Below are 17,031 nucleotides of genomic sequence, written 5' to 3' on the forward strand. Positions count from 1 at the left end.
TTCCCAGAAGTGAGATTGCTGGGTCAAAAAGCAGATCCACTCTTAATTTTTTGAGGTATCTCCATACTGCTTTCCACAGTGGCTATACCAATCTACATTCCCACAGATAGTGTGAAAGGGTTCCCCTTTCTCCACATCTTCACCAGCACTTGTTGTTTTTTGATTTATTGGTGATAGCCATTCTGTCAGGTATGGGATAACATCTCATTGCAGTTTTAATTTGCATTTTTCTGATAGTTAGTGATGTTGGGCATCTTTTTATATGTCTCTTGGCCATCTGTATGTCCTTTTTGGAGAAGCGTCTATTTAGGTCCTTTGCCTATTTTTTAATTTAATTTCTCTCCCTCCTTTAATTTTTTAATTGAGTGTCATCCTTTGTCTCTTATTATAACCTTGGTTTTAAAGTCTATTTTGTTGAATGTAAGTATTGCTACACCAGCTTTTTTTTTTCTTTCCATTTTCATGAAATATCTTTTTCCATCCCTTTACTTTTAGTCTGTGGGTATCTTTTGATCTGAGGTGAGTCTCCTCAAAGCAGTATATATATATGGATCTTGTTTTCTTATTCAGCTACCCTATGGCTTTTGGTTGGATCATTTAAGCCATTTACATTTAAGGTGATTTTTGATAGATACATATTTAGTGCTATTTTATTGTTAAACTATGTTTCTTTGGTTTTGTTGTTGTTATAGTTGTTTTTCTCCTCCTCCTTCTTAAAGCAAGTCCTTTAACATTTGTTACAGTACTGGTTTGGTGTTAACAAACTCCTTTAGCTTTTTCCTGTCTGGGAAGCTCCCTATTTCTCCTTCAATTTGAAATGAAAATGATAGCCTTGCTGTGTAAAGTAGCCTTGGTTGTACAACCTTGCTTCTCATCACCCTGAATATTTCATACCACTCCCTTCTGGCCTGAAATGTTTCCAATGAGTAATCAGATGACAGTCTATTTGGTGCTCTCTTGTATGTAACTACCTGCTTTTCTCTTGCAGCTTTTAGGATTCTCTCCTTGTTTTTAAGCCTTGCCATTATAATTATGATGTGTCTCAGTGTAGGCCTCTTTGTGTCCAAATTGTTTGGGACTCGGAGCTTTCTGGATTTGTGTGTCCTTTTCCTTCACCAGAACAGGAAAATTTTTCAGTCATTATTTCCTCAAATAGGTTCTCCATCCCTTGCTCACTCTCTCCTCCTTCTGGTATTCCCATGATGTGGGTATCATTACACTTCATGTTGCCCAAAATGTTTCTTAAGATCTCATTTTTTGAAGTTCTTTTACTTTCTGCTGCTCTGCTTGAGTGGTTTTATTTAGTTCATCTTCCCAATCACTGATTCAATCCTCTGCTTCATTTAAGCTACCACCTATTCCTTCCAGTATATTACTTATTTCAGATATTTCATTCTTTATTTCTGAGTGGTTCTTTTTTATGGTTCCTTTATGTTTTTTCATGCTGTTGAGTATTCTTATAATCATTACCCTAAACTCTCTATCTGATAAATTGCTTGCCTCCATTTCATCTAGTTCTTCTGGAGAATTCTCTTGTTCCTTCATTTGGGGTCTATTTCTTTGTCTTCCCATTTTGGCTGCTTCTTTGTATTTGCTTTTATGTATTAGGTAGAACTGCAAAGACTGGTGCAGGATTTTGTCAGACACTGTTTGTGACTTGCCCTGGGCAACCTGTTTGGAGCTATCAGTGATCCACATGTGGATCCCTTTGCTGGGCCTGTTTATGTGCAGAAAGAACCAGGCTGTGCACCAACACTGGCTTTTACCAGCACCAGGCCCAGGGGAAGGTCAACTAAAGTCTCAGAGCTCCCAGAGATCTGTGTTATTTTGTTAAACTTAATCAATGATATAGTTTCAAGCTAGACTCAGCAGCCTGTTTTAAGCTCCGCAGGGTGGGGCAGAGTAATTCCTTCAAGTGGGTCTATTGCTTCTCCAAGCTGATGCCACTTGGAGGGGAGTGTTCTGCCTGAGAAAGATGGTTCCTGCAAATGGGAAATGACTCTGCACAGGGATTCTTGTGGCTGTTCCTTCACTGCTCTCCCCAGAGCCACTACCTCAAGACTCTCCTCAAGTATCTCCAGTCTACTCTGTCTTCCCTCTGCCGGAGCCCAGGTTAAGTGGCTGCAACAAAATTTTGTGCATTGGCCCTTTAAGAGACTCTGAGTCTCCAGCCATTTCTCCCTGGCAGATAGAAGCCCTGCTACTTTACACAGGTGGATATTATCTGGGTTCCTTTCCTGGCTCTTCTGCTGTAGGATGGGGATCCCATCTTGGGGTTTAGACCCCATACTTCTCAGGGGAACTCCCCCCAGCTGCTGAAATATCCCTCCAGAGCTTCAGCTGTCACCTGTGGGAGTCCAGCCAGCCCTCTTGTGCTCCTCCATACCAGTCATGTTGTGGTGAAGTGGTTTCTTTTATCTTCCTGGAATATAAGGGTCGTCTGTGGCTAGTGTTCAGTTGGTTATTCAGGATTTCTCTACAATTCAATTATAACTCCAGATTGGTCCTGGGAGGTTAGTGGAGCTTCCACTTATTCCTCTGCCATCTTGGGTCTTCTGTGGTTTTACTCTTAGTCTTAGGAATTAAATACTGACATATTTAGAGATAAAAGGCCATAGTATCTCCAACTTATTTGCTAATGAGCTCAGAAAAAAATAACACACACATATATGTATATACACATAGGGAATACAGTAAAGCAAGAAATTGTTTAGTCTGGATAGAATATCTGGGAGTTTCCTATACTATTCTTACAACTGTTCTATGTTTCTCAAATTACATACTAAAGTAAAAGTTACAAAATAAAAAATCCCAGCATTTAGAGAGTGTAGGAGAGTACAGACTATGTTCTTTACTTTTGTATGTGTTTGAAATTTCCTACCACTGAAACAATTCCCTATACTAAGTCTCAGGTATGGTTTGGGTGGCACTGACCTTATGCTATGGGAGAGCCTAGATACCCATTTACAACATTAGGGGCCAGGAAGTTTGAGCTAAGAGGCCACCTGAATTTGTGGTGCCATACTCCACATCTTGTCCTATCAGTTCCTAACACCAAAAGGAAATAACTTTACAATCTTTTTTAATAATGTTATTTTTTTTCTGATGATAAAAGTAATACCCATCCTAGCGGGTGTAGCTCAGTGGATTGAGCACAGCCTGCAAACCAAAAGGTTGCCAGTTCGATTCCCAGTCAGGGCACATGCCTGGGTTGCAGGCCAGGTCCCCAGTAGGGCCCATGTGACAGACAACCACAAATTGATGTTTCTCTCCCTCTCTTTCTCCTTCCCTTCCCCTCTCTCTAAAAATAAATAAATAAATAAATAAATAAATAAATAACATCTTTTTAAAAAAAGTAATACCAATCCCTTCAGGGGGAAATCTTATATAAAGGCACTATAAACCAGAAATTAAAATCACCTTTCAGACATACATTGCCTCTATCAAAAAAGGAGTTTTTATTAGGACAGGGGAGATACCTAAAACCTCAGAATTTAGATTACACTCTAATACCTTTCCGTACATGGTTTTGGGGATATAAATGTAAGCCAGAATGATAGACTGATTTGTTTTAAGTTCTTATTCAATGAGAATAGAATTGTGAAAGAGAAGCCAAAAATCATATGACTCAGATGACAAGAGATGCATATGTAGAGGGATATTAAAAATATTTTACAACCCACGGGTATACCAACCAATTAAAACCAATCAGAACCAATGTAGATTTGATCTTTGCACCTGATAGACCCTTTAACTTCTGGGTTGTTGGGAATTCCAGGAATATCTTGAAAAGCACTAAATATTCACTATTTTAACAATTGATAGAGCCACAGTGGTATATTCTAGTTGAATACCAGCTCTGTGCTTGAGGGAATATTAGCTCTAATAACTGTGGTTTATTCTAACTCTCATGAGACATATGCCAAGTTTAGGTTCATATGCAGTTTATACTAAACTCTGAGGGTAGTGACTTAATTCTCCCCAGAGCTCCAGACAAAGTGAAGACCCTGGAGTAATTTGAGTATAGCTCAAAAATGTTAATGACTCACCCACTTTTCAAGAGCTACTGAGCCAAACACAACCCATTTGGTGTGGCAAAGGCAGGGGGAGATGGAAGAAGGAAGATATGTGGGCATTATTCACATTGGCTAACAAATTTTCCCTTTGGTTACAGAGACTCTAGAACAAAACAAATGCCTTCAGGGACACTGAAGTGAGTCATAAGCTGAGAATGGAGACGAACTTCAATGCAACCATCTGCAAAACCTTCTATTAAACATATTTTTAGAGGAGTGAATTGACAAACTACTCCATGAAACAGTTAAATTTTAGAAGTTCATTTCTAATTTCAGGCCTGGGGCTTTTAAAGAAGAGTATTTTCCATTATCTACCCATGCTGAGAGAATACTGTGTTGGTTACAATGCAGGGGCACATCACAGCTGTTCCTGTGAGTTATAAAAGGTGGGAGATTTCTTACACAGTCCCTGGCTCAGGACCATAGGTAATTAACTGCTTGCTTAATAAATGCTTTTTGATGAGGAGGATGCTATTAGAGATGACCTTGCTCATTGGGTCACAGGTTGCATTTATAAGCCATTGTCTCTTCAGGGAACCAACCTGAAACCAACACAGTCAAATTGTAAGTGTATGATTATATTCATATAAGAGGCAGTGATATAGGAAAAAAAATAAATGTAAACGTGAGCTGTAAACTCTATTCTTATCTAGCTTAATTTCCAAGTCCACTGGTATTTGTTTTTTTTTCCTCCAATTTCAAGGATACTCTCAAAAAACTTCCATAATCTGGAAGACCTTGATTACCATATCAGTGTTACCTACAAATATGGAGAGAGTAATGACCAGCTCCTAATCCAAGCCACCCAAAAGCCACCATAGGGACATCCACTAAGTACTTACCTTAAGGAGGCACTTTACATGCAGTATTTGACTCAAAGGCTTTACACAAATGGCTGCCCTACAATCCTGCTCTACACCATTTTCTCCACATCCACACTTTAAAATACAGTTTTCCATACTCTCTAGCTAAAAGCTATTGCTTTGTTTCCCTTGTAACATAGTTAGCAACTTCCTAAGTAAAATGCTTCTTTCTAGGTTGTTTGTGCAACCTAGAAAGAGTACGGGCTGCACGAGGTTAAGCAGACTTTTAAAGGCCCCCAAAGTAAAATTTGATGCAAGAGAACAGAAATCTGGCCATGACTTCATCACTGAGGTAGTATGTCACCTGAAAGATGAAGAAAATGACCAAGAAAACTATTGGGTTATCCAAAAAGTTCTTTTAGTTTTTTCTATCTGATGGCTGTAGCAGTGCTTAGTTGTCTTTAACGTCATTCAAAATAATTTTATTACATTGTATTGTGACAGCTGTCATATCAGTGTGCATTTTTAAAAAACTTACCAAAATTGGTGAATTTTTGTGTAACCATTTTAATATTGAAGATGGAATAAAATAAGCAGCATTTCTGGCATATTGTGCTTTATTATTTTAAGAAAGGTAAAAAGACAACCAAAATGCAAAAAAAGATTTGTGCAGTGTATGGAGAAGGTGCTGTGACTGAACATGTCAAAAGTGGTTTTCGAAGTTTCTTAGTACTATTGACATCTTGGTCAAACAATTCTTTGCTGTGGGGCTGTTTTATGCATTGGAAGATGTTTAGCAGCACCCCTGGCCTCTACCTACCAGAAGTCAATAGCAGGGAGATAGCCAACATACTCAAAATATCCAAATCAATAAAGTTATTAATGAAAATAAAAAAACGTGTCTTTTATTTCATAGAAAAAAACTAAATGGACTTTTTGGCTAACCCAATATTTATCAGTTTGAGAAAACTCACCATGGAAAATGTGGATGAAAAAGGAGTACATTACTAAATCTGACAAACTCAGGTTAGGCCTGCATGGTAGATTTACAAACTGAGACACCACATAAGATTGTCTGAAATTAAAACTTTCTAACTAAAAGCAGTTCAAGATAGGTAGTCATGTCCTGGGGTGGTATTTTTCCCTAACAAAGGTCAAACTGAACCTGTCTGTTGTCTTTTTGTATAAGATAACATACCAGATAACATCCTTTGTAATAGCACAGAAATTTCCATTTTTCCAGACCCCTCAGGGCACAAACACTGAATCAGAGCAGAGACCACAATTCCCTTCATTGTTATTATTATCATGTTAATTTTAACTCTTAACTCTTCTATAGCCACATATGTAAAAGAAGTATGTGTCTATAATCAGGAGTGTCCAACCATGCAGTCCAAGGATGGCTGTGAATGCAGCCCAACACAAAGTCATAAATTTACTCAAACATTATGAATTAATTTTTGTGATTATGTGTCACAATGTATTTAATGTGTGGTCCAAGACAATTCTTCTCTCATTGTGTCCCAGAAACACCAAAAGGTTGGACACCCCTGGATTCCTTTTACTTTTTATCCAATCTTAGAGATTCCCCTCTCCTGCTTCCCCTCACTTTCCTAATTTATAAACAATAAATTTCATGTAACTCCATTACATCTTCCCCTTTGATGCTGATGTATAAAGTAAGTGGTAAAACTGCCATTTTCTGGAGCATACATATACTCAGTCTCTTGAAATTTTGCTTCCCATCAATTGGTGTGAGTTTTGCTCAACTAAACTCATAAAAGTTCTTATAGGTTTGGATATTTCTTACACGGACCAAAATCTTGGTAAGGAACATATTTTAGGAGACTTCCAGTCAAGGTGGAAGTGTAGGTAAACATACTTTGCCTCTTCATACAACTACACAGAAAAAAATTACCTCTAAACTATAAAACAAATATCACCCAGAACCAGCAGAAAATCAAGCTGCATGGAAGTCTGACACCCCAGGATTTAAAGAAGCCACATTCACCTGGCTGGTGTGGCTCAGTGGACTGAGTGCCAGCCTGCAAAGGAAATGGTAGGCCAGTTCAATTCCAAGACAGGGCACATGCCTGGGTTGCAGGCCATGTCCCCAGTAGGGGGCATGCGAGAAGCAACTACACATTGAAGTTTCCCTCTCTTTCTCCCTCCCTTTCCCTCTCTCTAAAAAGAAATAAATAAAATCTTTAAAAAATAAAATAAAATAAAATAGTCACATTCATCCAATGGGTAGGAGGGGCAGAGACAAGGAGAGAGGTGGAGAGGGGCAGAGGAGTGGAGCTGTGGGAGTGGCAGGAGAGGCAGAGGAATGAGGTGGTGGAATTGGCAGTTCTACATTCACGTGTGGTGGGTAAAAATTGGGAGGGATATCTTGGGATTGAGGAATCCCAGTTCCAAACCAGACCACTCAGCAGCCCAGGGTTTCAGTGCCAAGAAAATAAATCCAAGTAACTTCTGCCTATAAAAACCACTGCAGGTTGGGGAGGCAGCAGAAACTGCCAGATTATCAGGCGACTCCTTTTAAAGGGACTGCAAAAACTGAGGACTTACACAGACCCAAACCATCTGGGATTCAGACCAGGGGAAGAGCTGGAAGGGCACAAGTTGCATATAGGCTAGAAACAGGGCGAGTGCTAGGGACAGCTTCCTCCTGGGCAAACCTCCAGAAGCCAAATGGCATCACTGTCCCCTCTTCAAGCCCTCCCCTTACACAGAACCACATAGCAGTGAAACCGTTTGTCCCACCCTAGTGATCACCTAAGGATCTGCTCCATACAATTTATAGATCCTCTGTTCTACAATAGGCAGCACTACTAAGACAGGGAGTCAAAGCAACTCTACCTAATACACAGAAACAAACACAAGGAGGCTACCAAAATGAAGAGACAAAGAAATAGGGCTAAACTGAAAGAACAAAAGAAAACATCAGAAAAAGAATTAAACAAAATGGAGATGAGCAACCTATCAGATGCGGAGTTCATAACACTGGTTATTGTGATGCTCAAAAAACTCACTGAGTACAGCAACAACATAAAAAGACCCAGGCAGAAATGAAGGTTACATTAAGTGAAATAAAGAAAAATCTACATATAGGCTAGAAACAGGGAACCAACAGTGGGAGGGTTGAAATTAAGTATTAGATGAACGATTCGGAACATAAAGAAGAAAAAAGCATTCAATCAGAACAGGAAGAAAAAAAAGAATTTAAAAAAACCATAGAATAAGAAGCCTCTGGTACATCTCCAAATGTACCAACATCCAAATCATAGGAATGCCAGGAGAAGAGGAAGAGCAAAAATTTGAAAACTTATTTGAAAAAATAATGAGAGAAAACTTCCTTAATTTGCTGAAAGAAATAGACATATAAGTCTAGGAAGCACAGAGAGTCCCAAATAAGTTGTGCCCAAAGAGGACCACACCAAGACACATCACAAGCGGGACCCTCTCTCTTCCTCTGTATGACATTGTTGTAACTCCATGCTGCCTGGAACTCTGGCAGCCATCCAGCAACCATGAGGAAAATTAAATTCAACACGGCCATCATGGCAGAAATGAAACCTGCTCTTTGATGACATTATTGAGTCATCCTAGAAGTGGCCAAACTCAGTATTTCAATTACAGACATTAGAAAATTTCCCTATCATTTAAGCCATTTGAAGTTGAGTTTTATGCTACTTGCAGCCAAAAACATCCTAACTGATAAAATTTGCTTCACAATTCTTGGAAGGTGGCCCTCAACCGGGCCTCCTCACCTTTACCAGTTCATCTGCTAAGTAAACAAGCTGAATTCTCAAGGGCCATGCACAGAGCCTCCCTGTTATTTTCCCCCAGCTGTATTTATGAGAACAAAATTAATTTCTAGCTCATGAATTAAACATTGCTGCTCCAGCTAAAAGATTTTAGCCATAGCCTTTTTTTTTTTTTTTTGGCAAGAGAAGCAGATCCCGATATGTTCTAAATAAGCTACAAGGAGGCAGAGGGGTAGGAGGGGAGGCAGAGGGAGGCAAAGGGGAGGCAGCCTTTAAAAGAAAAAAGGAAGAGTTAATAAATCCTACTCATGTCCAGCTTCTCTGAATTGTCAGCCTGAGGCTGACAGCAGGCTGGGTAATGTGCATCTAACTTGAGCAAATAGGTAAATCACCTGGAGATCTTATTAAACTCAGGTATTGATTCAATAGGTCTGGGACGGGGTCTGAGGGTCTTTATTTCTAACAAGCTTCCAGGTGATGCTGATACTGCTGGTCTGAGAACCAGTCTGGGGTGGCAGGTCATAGAGGCCTCCAACCATTCCTAGTAAGCACCAGACCCTGCAGTGACCCCAGCAACTGTGGAAATGGAAAGCAGAAGTGATCATCCCTGAAATGTGAGCTGGTGAGAACCAGCTGTTTAAAACTCAGGCTCAAGGGAGAAAATGAGGTGAGAACATGCCCCCAAACACACACACACCTGCCTTTTAGAAATAGAGGAGAGTGGAGAATAGAGGATAAAGGAGGAGGAGAAGGGCACTCTGGGTCTAGTATTTGGGTACTGTTATACCTTTTGGAGCATTTTATGATTTTAGTCCTGGGACAGTACCTGAGTCTGTGACATCAAATGCCCAACTAAGACATTATTCCTAGCCTTCCCTCAGCCATAGCCAGCCTGAGGGGCCCAGCTCCAGTGTATTTCCCCCAGGGCCTCTCCTGAAAAACTCCACACTCACCCCAACTAGTGTCTGGTCTAGCAACTGGGCTCCAGGCCATTCTAGCCGAGTAGAAATCACTGGCCTGTGGGATGGGCTGAGAGGAGGAGCCAGGCAGAGGCTGAAGGGCAGTATCTCCATAAGCCTGATCTCCTCCCTGTCCTGCTGGTCCTGCTGAATCTTCCTGGCCCTGGACACCTCCAGCCTTGCTAAAGCATCAGTCCTTGAACCACCTGCTCTCTCTCCCTCCTCTCAGGAGCTCTGCTCACACTGTTCCCTGTGGATACAATGCCATCTCTCCCAAATCCCTGGGCCAGCCAGCTAAGGGCTGCCTGCCAGGCTTAGTCAGCTGCCTCCTCCTCTGGGGAGCCTCCCCAACTACCTGAGCTGGCAGTTTGTAACTAATGCTGCCTTGGCTGTTACCACCTGTGCACTTCCAACTGGCCCCTAAGTACCATAAAGTCAGGGATGGTGCCAGTGCCCAGCAAGTAATCGGTGTGTAATAAATGTTATTGAACAAGAAAATTATATCATGATTCTTATCTAGCTGTGTATTAGAAATACCTGAATGGCTTTTTTTTTAAGCCAGGACATCAGTCCTAGAGATTCCAATTCAGTATGTCTAGGTGAGGGCCCAGGCTTCTGAAAATTTAAAGGCCTCCCAAGTGATTCTCATATGCAGTCAACTTTTGACATCATTGGAATGGCAGAAATTAATGAATTAGTGGCTGATGAATGTGACTGCGTATATCCTCACAGTTGTGAGGGTCCTGCTCATGGCCATTCACACACATACTGAACAAATGACAGGCACTTATGAGGGAGGACGGCTGGTACCTGTTGTTGTACCAGCCGTCCTCCCTCATAATCCATGGCCAAGAGAAATAAAACCACAGACACATCACCTTTACCCTTTACCAGGGCCTTCTGACAACCAGGGAACAGTCTGAAACAAATCTCAGCCTACAAGGGATGAGATAAAGGGCAGAAAGGCAGGATGGGAAGAACTGAGGGCATGCACAACTGAGGCTCCAAGGCTAACAAGCATCTGTGCCAGATTCCTGACCACCTTCTTTGCTGTATTATCTCATTTCCCTCCAGCCACTGGCTGTACTGTTATTCTCCTCACAATACAATTGGGGACAGTGAGGTTAGGGAGGGGGAGTTTTCTGCCAAAGGCTGACTTTGGGGATCTGGGTTTGGAACTCAGACCCTCTGACTCCAAAGCCCGTACTCTTAATCCCAGAGTTGTGGCACTTCCACAGAAACATGATGCGCCCCAGCAGAGGGTTGCACGCACTGCAGGCCAGAGACTACAGAATGTCAAAATAAATGCTCAATGAGAATAATACTACCCAAAAACAATGTTGTCTTTTGTAAATTCTTAAAGAAACCACCATGGCTGTGTCATTCTGCTGTAAATCTGTCAATGGCTAGAATTTTATACAACACACAAATCTAGATAAGGTGAGAACTAAAGCCTTATAGCGAAGTCATGATCAAATATTGGGGCTTAAAGGCTGTGCCTTCCATCTGAGCCATGAGTGCTACAATCTCAGACAGCCAACAAAGCCAGGGCAGGTTTCATAATGTGGGCCTCCATCATGGGAGGTAGTAAGAGCAGAAAGCATTGAGTGTCTACTCTCTGTCAGGCCTTTTATTTTATGCTTCAATTCCTAAAACAACTTTCAGCTCAGTGTTATTGTCCCCATTTCCTAGATGAGGATATTGAGGACAACAAACTGGTAAGGAACATGTATGAAGTTCAATTAAGTGGCAATGCCGGGATTCCAGCCGGGTTTCTCCTCAGCTACACTATTTCTCCTTTCATGATCATGGTGCAATCTGCAGTGACCTTGACTAGTTATATAAAAAATGAGCTAATAATGTTAACCTCAACCTATATTTACACATGTTAGGACTATATAGCCAGCAAAAGTTTACTCCATTCTGTAAGTTTTACTGGACTCCAGCCCTGGGTAGGGTAAGGTTTTTACTGCTTCCTCATTTATTAAAAATGCAAAAGTTGTACAATATATGGGCTGGCAATTACAGGGTTTAAAATGAAAATTCATTTATATTTTTCAGTTTTGTAGTAGTTTAATTGAGCATTAAAGATTTTTTTTTAAAGATGACTCAAGGAGACAGGAAGGGGTGAAAAATTCAAAACAGACCCTAGAAGAGTTAGAGAAATGATTTGGCCCTGTTTCTACTGCAACTGTCCCTTAAGAAAAACACTAAAGACCAGGTGAGTTGTTAGCTGAACAAAAGATTTATCTACTAAATAGTAGCCTTTTGGAGGGAAATAGAATGAAAGAAAAGGGAATGGGGGAGGGAGGGATTGTGTTCATTTCTCTTTGGGGACTTTGAGAAAGAACCCTTGTTTCCAAAGCCAAAGCAATATTTATTTACCCATGCAAGAGAGGCAATGAAGCCAAATACTGTGCTGGCTTTGTAGAATGCATTGTGCTGCAGGAAGACCTTTTCTCCTTCCAATAAAGAAAAACAGCCAGCCCTGATTGATGTGGCTCAGTGGGTTGGGCATCCCACACACTGAAAGGTCACAGTTTTGATTCTGGATCAGGGAACATGCCTGGGTTGCAGGACAGGTCCTGGGTTGGGGGTGTGTGAGAGGCAACCAATTGATGTTTTGCTCCCTCTCTTTCTCCCTCCCTCCCCCGCTCTCTAAAAATACATAAATAAAATACCTTTTAAAAAGCAAAAAAAAAAAAAAAATAGGAAAGAAGAAAAACAGCCAGTATTAGGACCAGTAATAATAACAGCAGCTGACAATTACTAGACAGCAACTGAGGACCAGACACTGTGCTAAGTGATTTACACCTATTATCTAATTTAATTCTCACAACTTCATGAGCAAGTAGTGTTAATATGCACCCCATTTTACAGGTATGAAAGCAGAGCACAGAAATGTTTATGTCCAAGGCCATACAGCTAGTAAGTAAGTAAACAGGAGAGCAGGGATTCACATTTAGATCTGTCTCTCTCTTGAGTCTTGCTCACCCTAAAAAACCTGGAGGCAAAACAGAAGTCTCTGGCCACACATCATTGTGGCTCCTCAACAACCTTCCATCATTGATGGAAGAAGCAGCACAACCCAACAGACATCAGATATCAGGACCATCCCAAGTGGTGGATGCAGATTATCTGATGCCGGACAGAAGACAGCTCATCTTTGGGCAACTCTCAGAATTGGCCACAGTTTGACTGATGGACCAGTACTTTCCAAACGCCTGCCTCTCTTGGCCCTCCCTACCCCCAGACTGCTTTGTTAATCCCTGTCAATTCTCACCTCCCTCCCCAAAGGCTGAATCCCACTCAGGATGGTCCAGATGCACCAGCAACCAGGACACCAGAGCCAGAGAATCCTGTATTAGCTTAACAATGTCCATGTTTGCCCTGGGCAGGATAGAAGAAGGGAGCAAATCACTGCTTTGTTTGCCTGGTACTGTCACTGAAGTTGTCCTTTGAGGGGAAAAACCCATGATGTCACCATGAGACACTGCCTTTAGCCCTGAATAGAACTCAGGGTGACATTTCTAGAAAAAACAGAAAAGTCTCTGCCATTTCTGGAAACCAACAATCAGAACACCTGGAGACAAAGGTGAAGAAGCTCCTTGGAAAGGAGTCCCAGGAATTCTACCACAGCTGCTCCTTACTCCCCTGTTCTATTCATCTTGAGATTGAGGGCACGGCTAGCTGCCCCTTGGGCCAAACCCTCAAAGCAGGCACTTTCATGAGCTCAAGGCTTCAGGTGAAGATTTTATTCCAGTTGAAGTTTGCATTCTGTCCTTGAAACTCATAAACCCATCCCTCAGGATCTGTGGGCACCACTTGGTATGCTGCAGGGATAAAGAAAACTTGTTCTGGCCCCAAGGACAGTTGTGAAAAGGTAGGGGCTAGGCAGTGGAAGAGTACGGACTGGACAACTTGATAGATCTTTCATGGATGACATTTTACCACTATGCAAATTACTCTCCGTACACTTCACACCTACCACATCCTCTGATAGGCATACTGCATAGATGCCTCTTGTTTCCAGGGCAACCTCACCTGGGGTGGGGGCATTGATACAGCCAGCAAGGAGGGGGTGTGAAGGGGGAATCTAGTGAGGGGAAATTTGTGGGTCAAAGCATCAGAGCTTTCCCTGAAAATAACCCTGAGATGACAGTATCCCTGGTCTTTCAGTTGCCTTAAATAACCTAGCCACAGCACAACCAATCTTCTCTCACAAGGTATCCATCAGATAAGATTCATTTGTTTGGAATGTTTCTAAGTCACAATTGTGAAACTTGAAACTACAACACCCACCATTGCCTGCTCTTTTTAGGGACACTATATATTTTTTTCTAAAGATTTATTTACTTTTAGAGAGAAAGAGAGAAACATCAATCAGTTGCCTCTTGCATGCTCCTAACCAGGGACCTGTCCACAACCTGTCCACAAGCCAGGCATGTGCCCTGACTGGGAACTGAACCGGCAACCTTTCCATCTACAGGTTGGTGCTCCATCCACTGAGCCACACCAGCCAGGGCCCGGGAAAGAATTAAGATTAAGACAATGGAGCTGACAAAAAGTAGCTAAAGCAGAAGACTATGCACAGAGGAGCAAGGCTGGGGTTTGGCAACAACACCACAAAACGGAAACCAGATTCCTTCCGTGTTGACTTCTCTGGGGAGTGTGAAGCCAAGGGAGGTGTCCTCTGGCCAAGGTCTTTCAGAACAAAGATTCTGCCTTCACCTCAGAGAACAACCTGAATAGGGCAGAAGTGACTTAGAAAACCTTAAGGGGAGGCCTCGTCCTTGTGGCTCCTGGAGTGTCAAGAGTCAGTGAGGTTCAGTGGCTGTAAAAAGTGGAGCCCCAGACATGCAACATACTATTTTAAGTGCTCACTTCACCCTGAGCTCTCTCTGACACTGCAGCTATTATATTAGGCTAAGACCCAATACCCCAGAGGTAGGTGGACTCTGAAGTACAACAGTACTGCCCCTGGATGGGGCAGGAGGAGCTCCATGGAGGTTCTGGGGTAATAAAGGCTTTGGCTGGCAGGGTAGAAATGTGTTCATGAATTAATGGCTGGACATCTTACAATTTAGTCATTTGGAGATAAGGAGGAAGACAGACCAAAATTAAAACAACACAAAACAAAGACCAGGGTGAAAAGGACACAGAACTGAGGAGGTGCATTAAGTGGGGAAGGGCTGAACGGGAGGTTTCCCAAAGCTTATAGGGAACTTTAAAAGGCTTCATGCTTCCCAAAGACCCCTGCTCCTCTCACTATTTTTCAACTCTGCATCCCCCACCCCCTCGCCCGGCGCACCCCCCTCAGCCACACCCCCTACAAAAGGTACCCAGAGTCTGCATGGGTTTGCTTCCAGAGCAGGGACTGCAGGATTTCAAGGAAAGGCATGGAACCCAAGTGGCCCCATTATCAACCTAGGCATTTGAAGCTGGCACTATGTCCAGGAGCTTTGCAAAAAGAGGTCTTCTTATTTTTCTTTCTCTTCCTCTTCCCCTCTGGAAATAAAAGTAGTTTGTATTTCTCCTGTCCCGGTTCCTTGGTTATCTCAGAAACCCAGCTGAAAGAGCTTCTTGGAGTACAGCTCGTCCAAGTCTCAGCCCAGGAGACTATCAATGCCCGCGCCTTTTGTATGGGTTACTGCCGCTCTGTTGGCCAAGGCCAAAACCAGTTACTGGGGCTAGGGGTTCTTCCAGGTGGTTTAGAGGTCAGCGACTGGAGTCACTTAGGGCAGGCAATGAGCCCCTGGAGTCTGGGAGGGTGGGGTGGGAAGAGTTCGAGGGGTTGTCAACTTCTGGGTTCCCTCTCCTGCTGGCAGAGATCGGGGTGCTAAAAAGGAGGGTGGGAGGAGAGCCACAGGTGTGGTGACACACCAGCACTAGCCAGAGGGGTCTAGGGCTTGGAGAGGGCTCTGCATGACCACAGTCGGGGCTTAGTGCTGGAAGCAGAGCACTCTCAACGTGAGCTCGTTGTGCTCGCCAAGAAACTTCTAGGGCCCAGAAGTGCAACTAGGCATGAAGACCAAGGAGCGGGGCAGGTAATACGGACCTTACAGAGGTTAGGAAGGTAACTGGCTTCTTCCATTTCGTGCGCGAAATCAAGACTGTTCTGGGCCAGGTTTCTCCACCCACCTTTTCTTCCTTTCTTGTCCTCGACTTGGCCCCGAAGTCCGTGGCCCGCCGAGGACGCTAAGAAGCTTAAAGGCAACAGATAGGAGAGCCGCTGGGGCCCACACGGGCAACACAATCGACCCGCCTGTCTTCCCTCGCTCAAAGCCCGGTTGGGTCGGTGACCAGCCTCTTCCCTTGCTCACCTCTGCGCACACCCGCGGCGCCGCAGGACTCTGGGTCCCTCCGGCTCTCCATCCGGGAGCGGACAAGTGCGCCTACTCAGGCAGACAGCGGGGGAGGCAGAAGTTGAAAATACCTGGGGAGAAATACCTGCCCGCCCCAAAGGGAGGGCAACTGCAAGCCACGGGGACCTGGGCGCCTGGCGGAAGGCCAGTGGAGAGCGAGGGGGGCTCCGCACCGCCTTCAGCCGACCCGCTACTCCACGCGCGGCCTCGCCACGGTGCCCCGACTTACCCCAGAGCAGTGTAAGCGGCTTGGCTTTGGGGATGAGCACCAGGGAGTACACAGCGGCCAAGTGGAGCAGGCTCATCAGGACGACGTTCCTCCACACGATGTTCTGCCGCTGCTCGCCTGCGCCCGGCCTCTCCTGGCTGCAGCCGCCGGCCGCCGAGCCCTGAACCCCGGCACCGCTTTCCTCCGCAGCGTTGCAGAGGGGGACCCTCCCCGGGTCGGAGGCCCGGCCTGGCATGGCTGTGAGACGGGGGCGCCGGCGGCGGCAGCAGGCAGAGATCTGCCCGCGCGGATCTCTCTGGTGAGGGCGGGGGCTACTGCCTTTTAGGGGGGACCTCCACACCTTTCGTCCCCGCCTTCCTGGCCCTTCTCCGGTTCCTTCTCTCTTCAGGCTTTCAGCGTGGCCTAAGCATGCAAACCTAGGAGCCCGGCATCTGTTGCTGGCGTACTACACACGCTGCAGCCGGGGGCGGATCTCAGCTGTGAGGCGGAGGGAGCGAGCGCGAGGGCGGGAGCGGCGCGGAGGAGCTGGAGGAGGCCGGCCAGCGGGGAACTCGGTGGGGGAGGCAGCGCTCCGAGGGAGCCGGGAAGAAAGACCTGCAAGAGCCAATCACGATCGCTCGTGGGGCTCTCAAAGAGAAAGGTTCCCCCTGGGTCCCCGATGCGCTGTCCCTCTAGGGCCAGGGCGGGCCGCTGGACGGGCGGTGGGCAAGCCGGGGTTTGGGGTTGGGTGGGCTGTGGCTCTGGGACCGGGAGCCTGTTAAGCGGCTCATAGCACTTCTGCTGTGTTTCTCCAGTTCCAAAAAATACCTTTCTGCTTGAAAAGGTTCCT

The 17,031-nt window shown here is 44.3% G+C and overlaps 1 protein-coding gene across 1 annotated transcript in view; it reads right to left on the minus strand.

Annotated features, from left to right (window-relative positions):
* SCD5 (stearoyl-CoA desaturase 5) overlaps positions 1–16,736 on the minus strand; it is a 163,135-nt gene extending 146,399 nt beyond the window's left edge. The window contains exon 1 of the mRNA XM_045819956.1: positions 16,203–16,736. Coding sequence (XP_045675912.1) covers positions 16,203–16,437 — 235 coding nt within the window. The 5' untranslated portion in view covers positions 16,438–16,736. The remainder of the gene's footprint in view (positions 1–16,202) is intronic.
* Positions 16,737–17,031: the final 295 nt, after the last annotated feature.

This window comes from Phyllostomus hastatus, unplaced genomic scaffold, assembly GCF_019186645.2.
Source record: "Phyllostomus hastatus isolate PE091 unplaced genomic scaffold, TTU_PhHast_1.1 phas_scaffold_39, whole genome shotgun sequence".
In the NCBI taxonomy this organism is placed as follows: domain Eukaryota; kingdom Metazoa; phylum Chordata; class Mammalia; order Chiroptera; family Phyllostomidae; genus Phyllostomus; species Phyllostomus hastatus.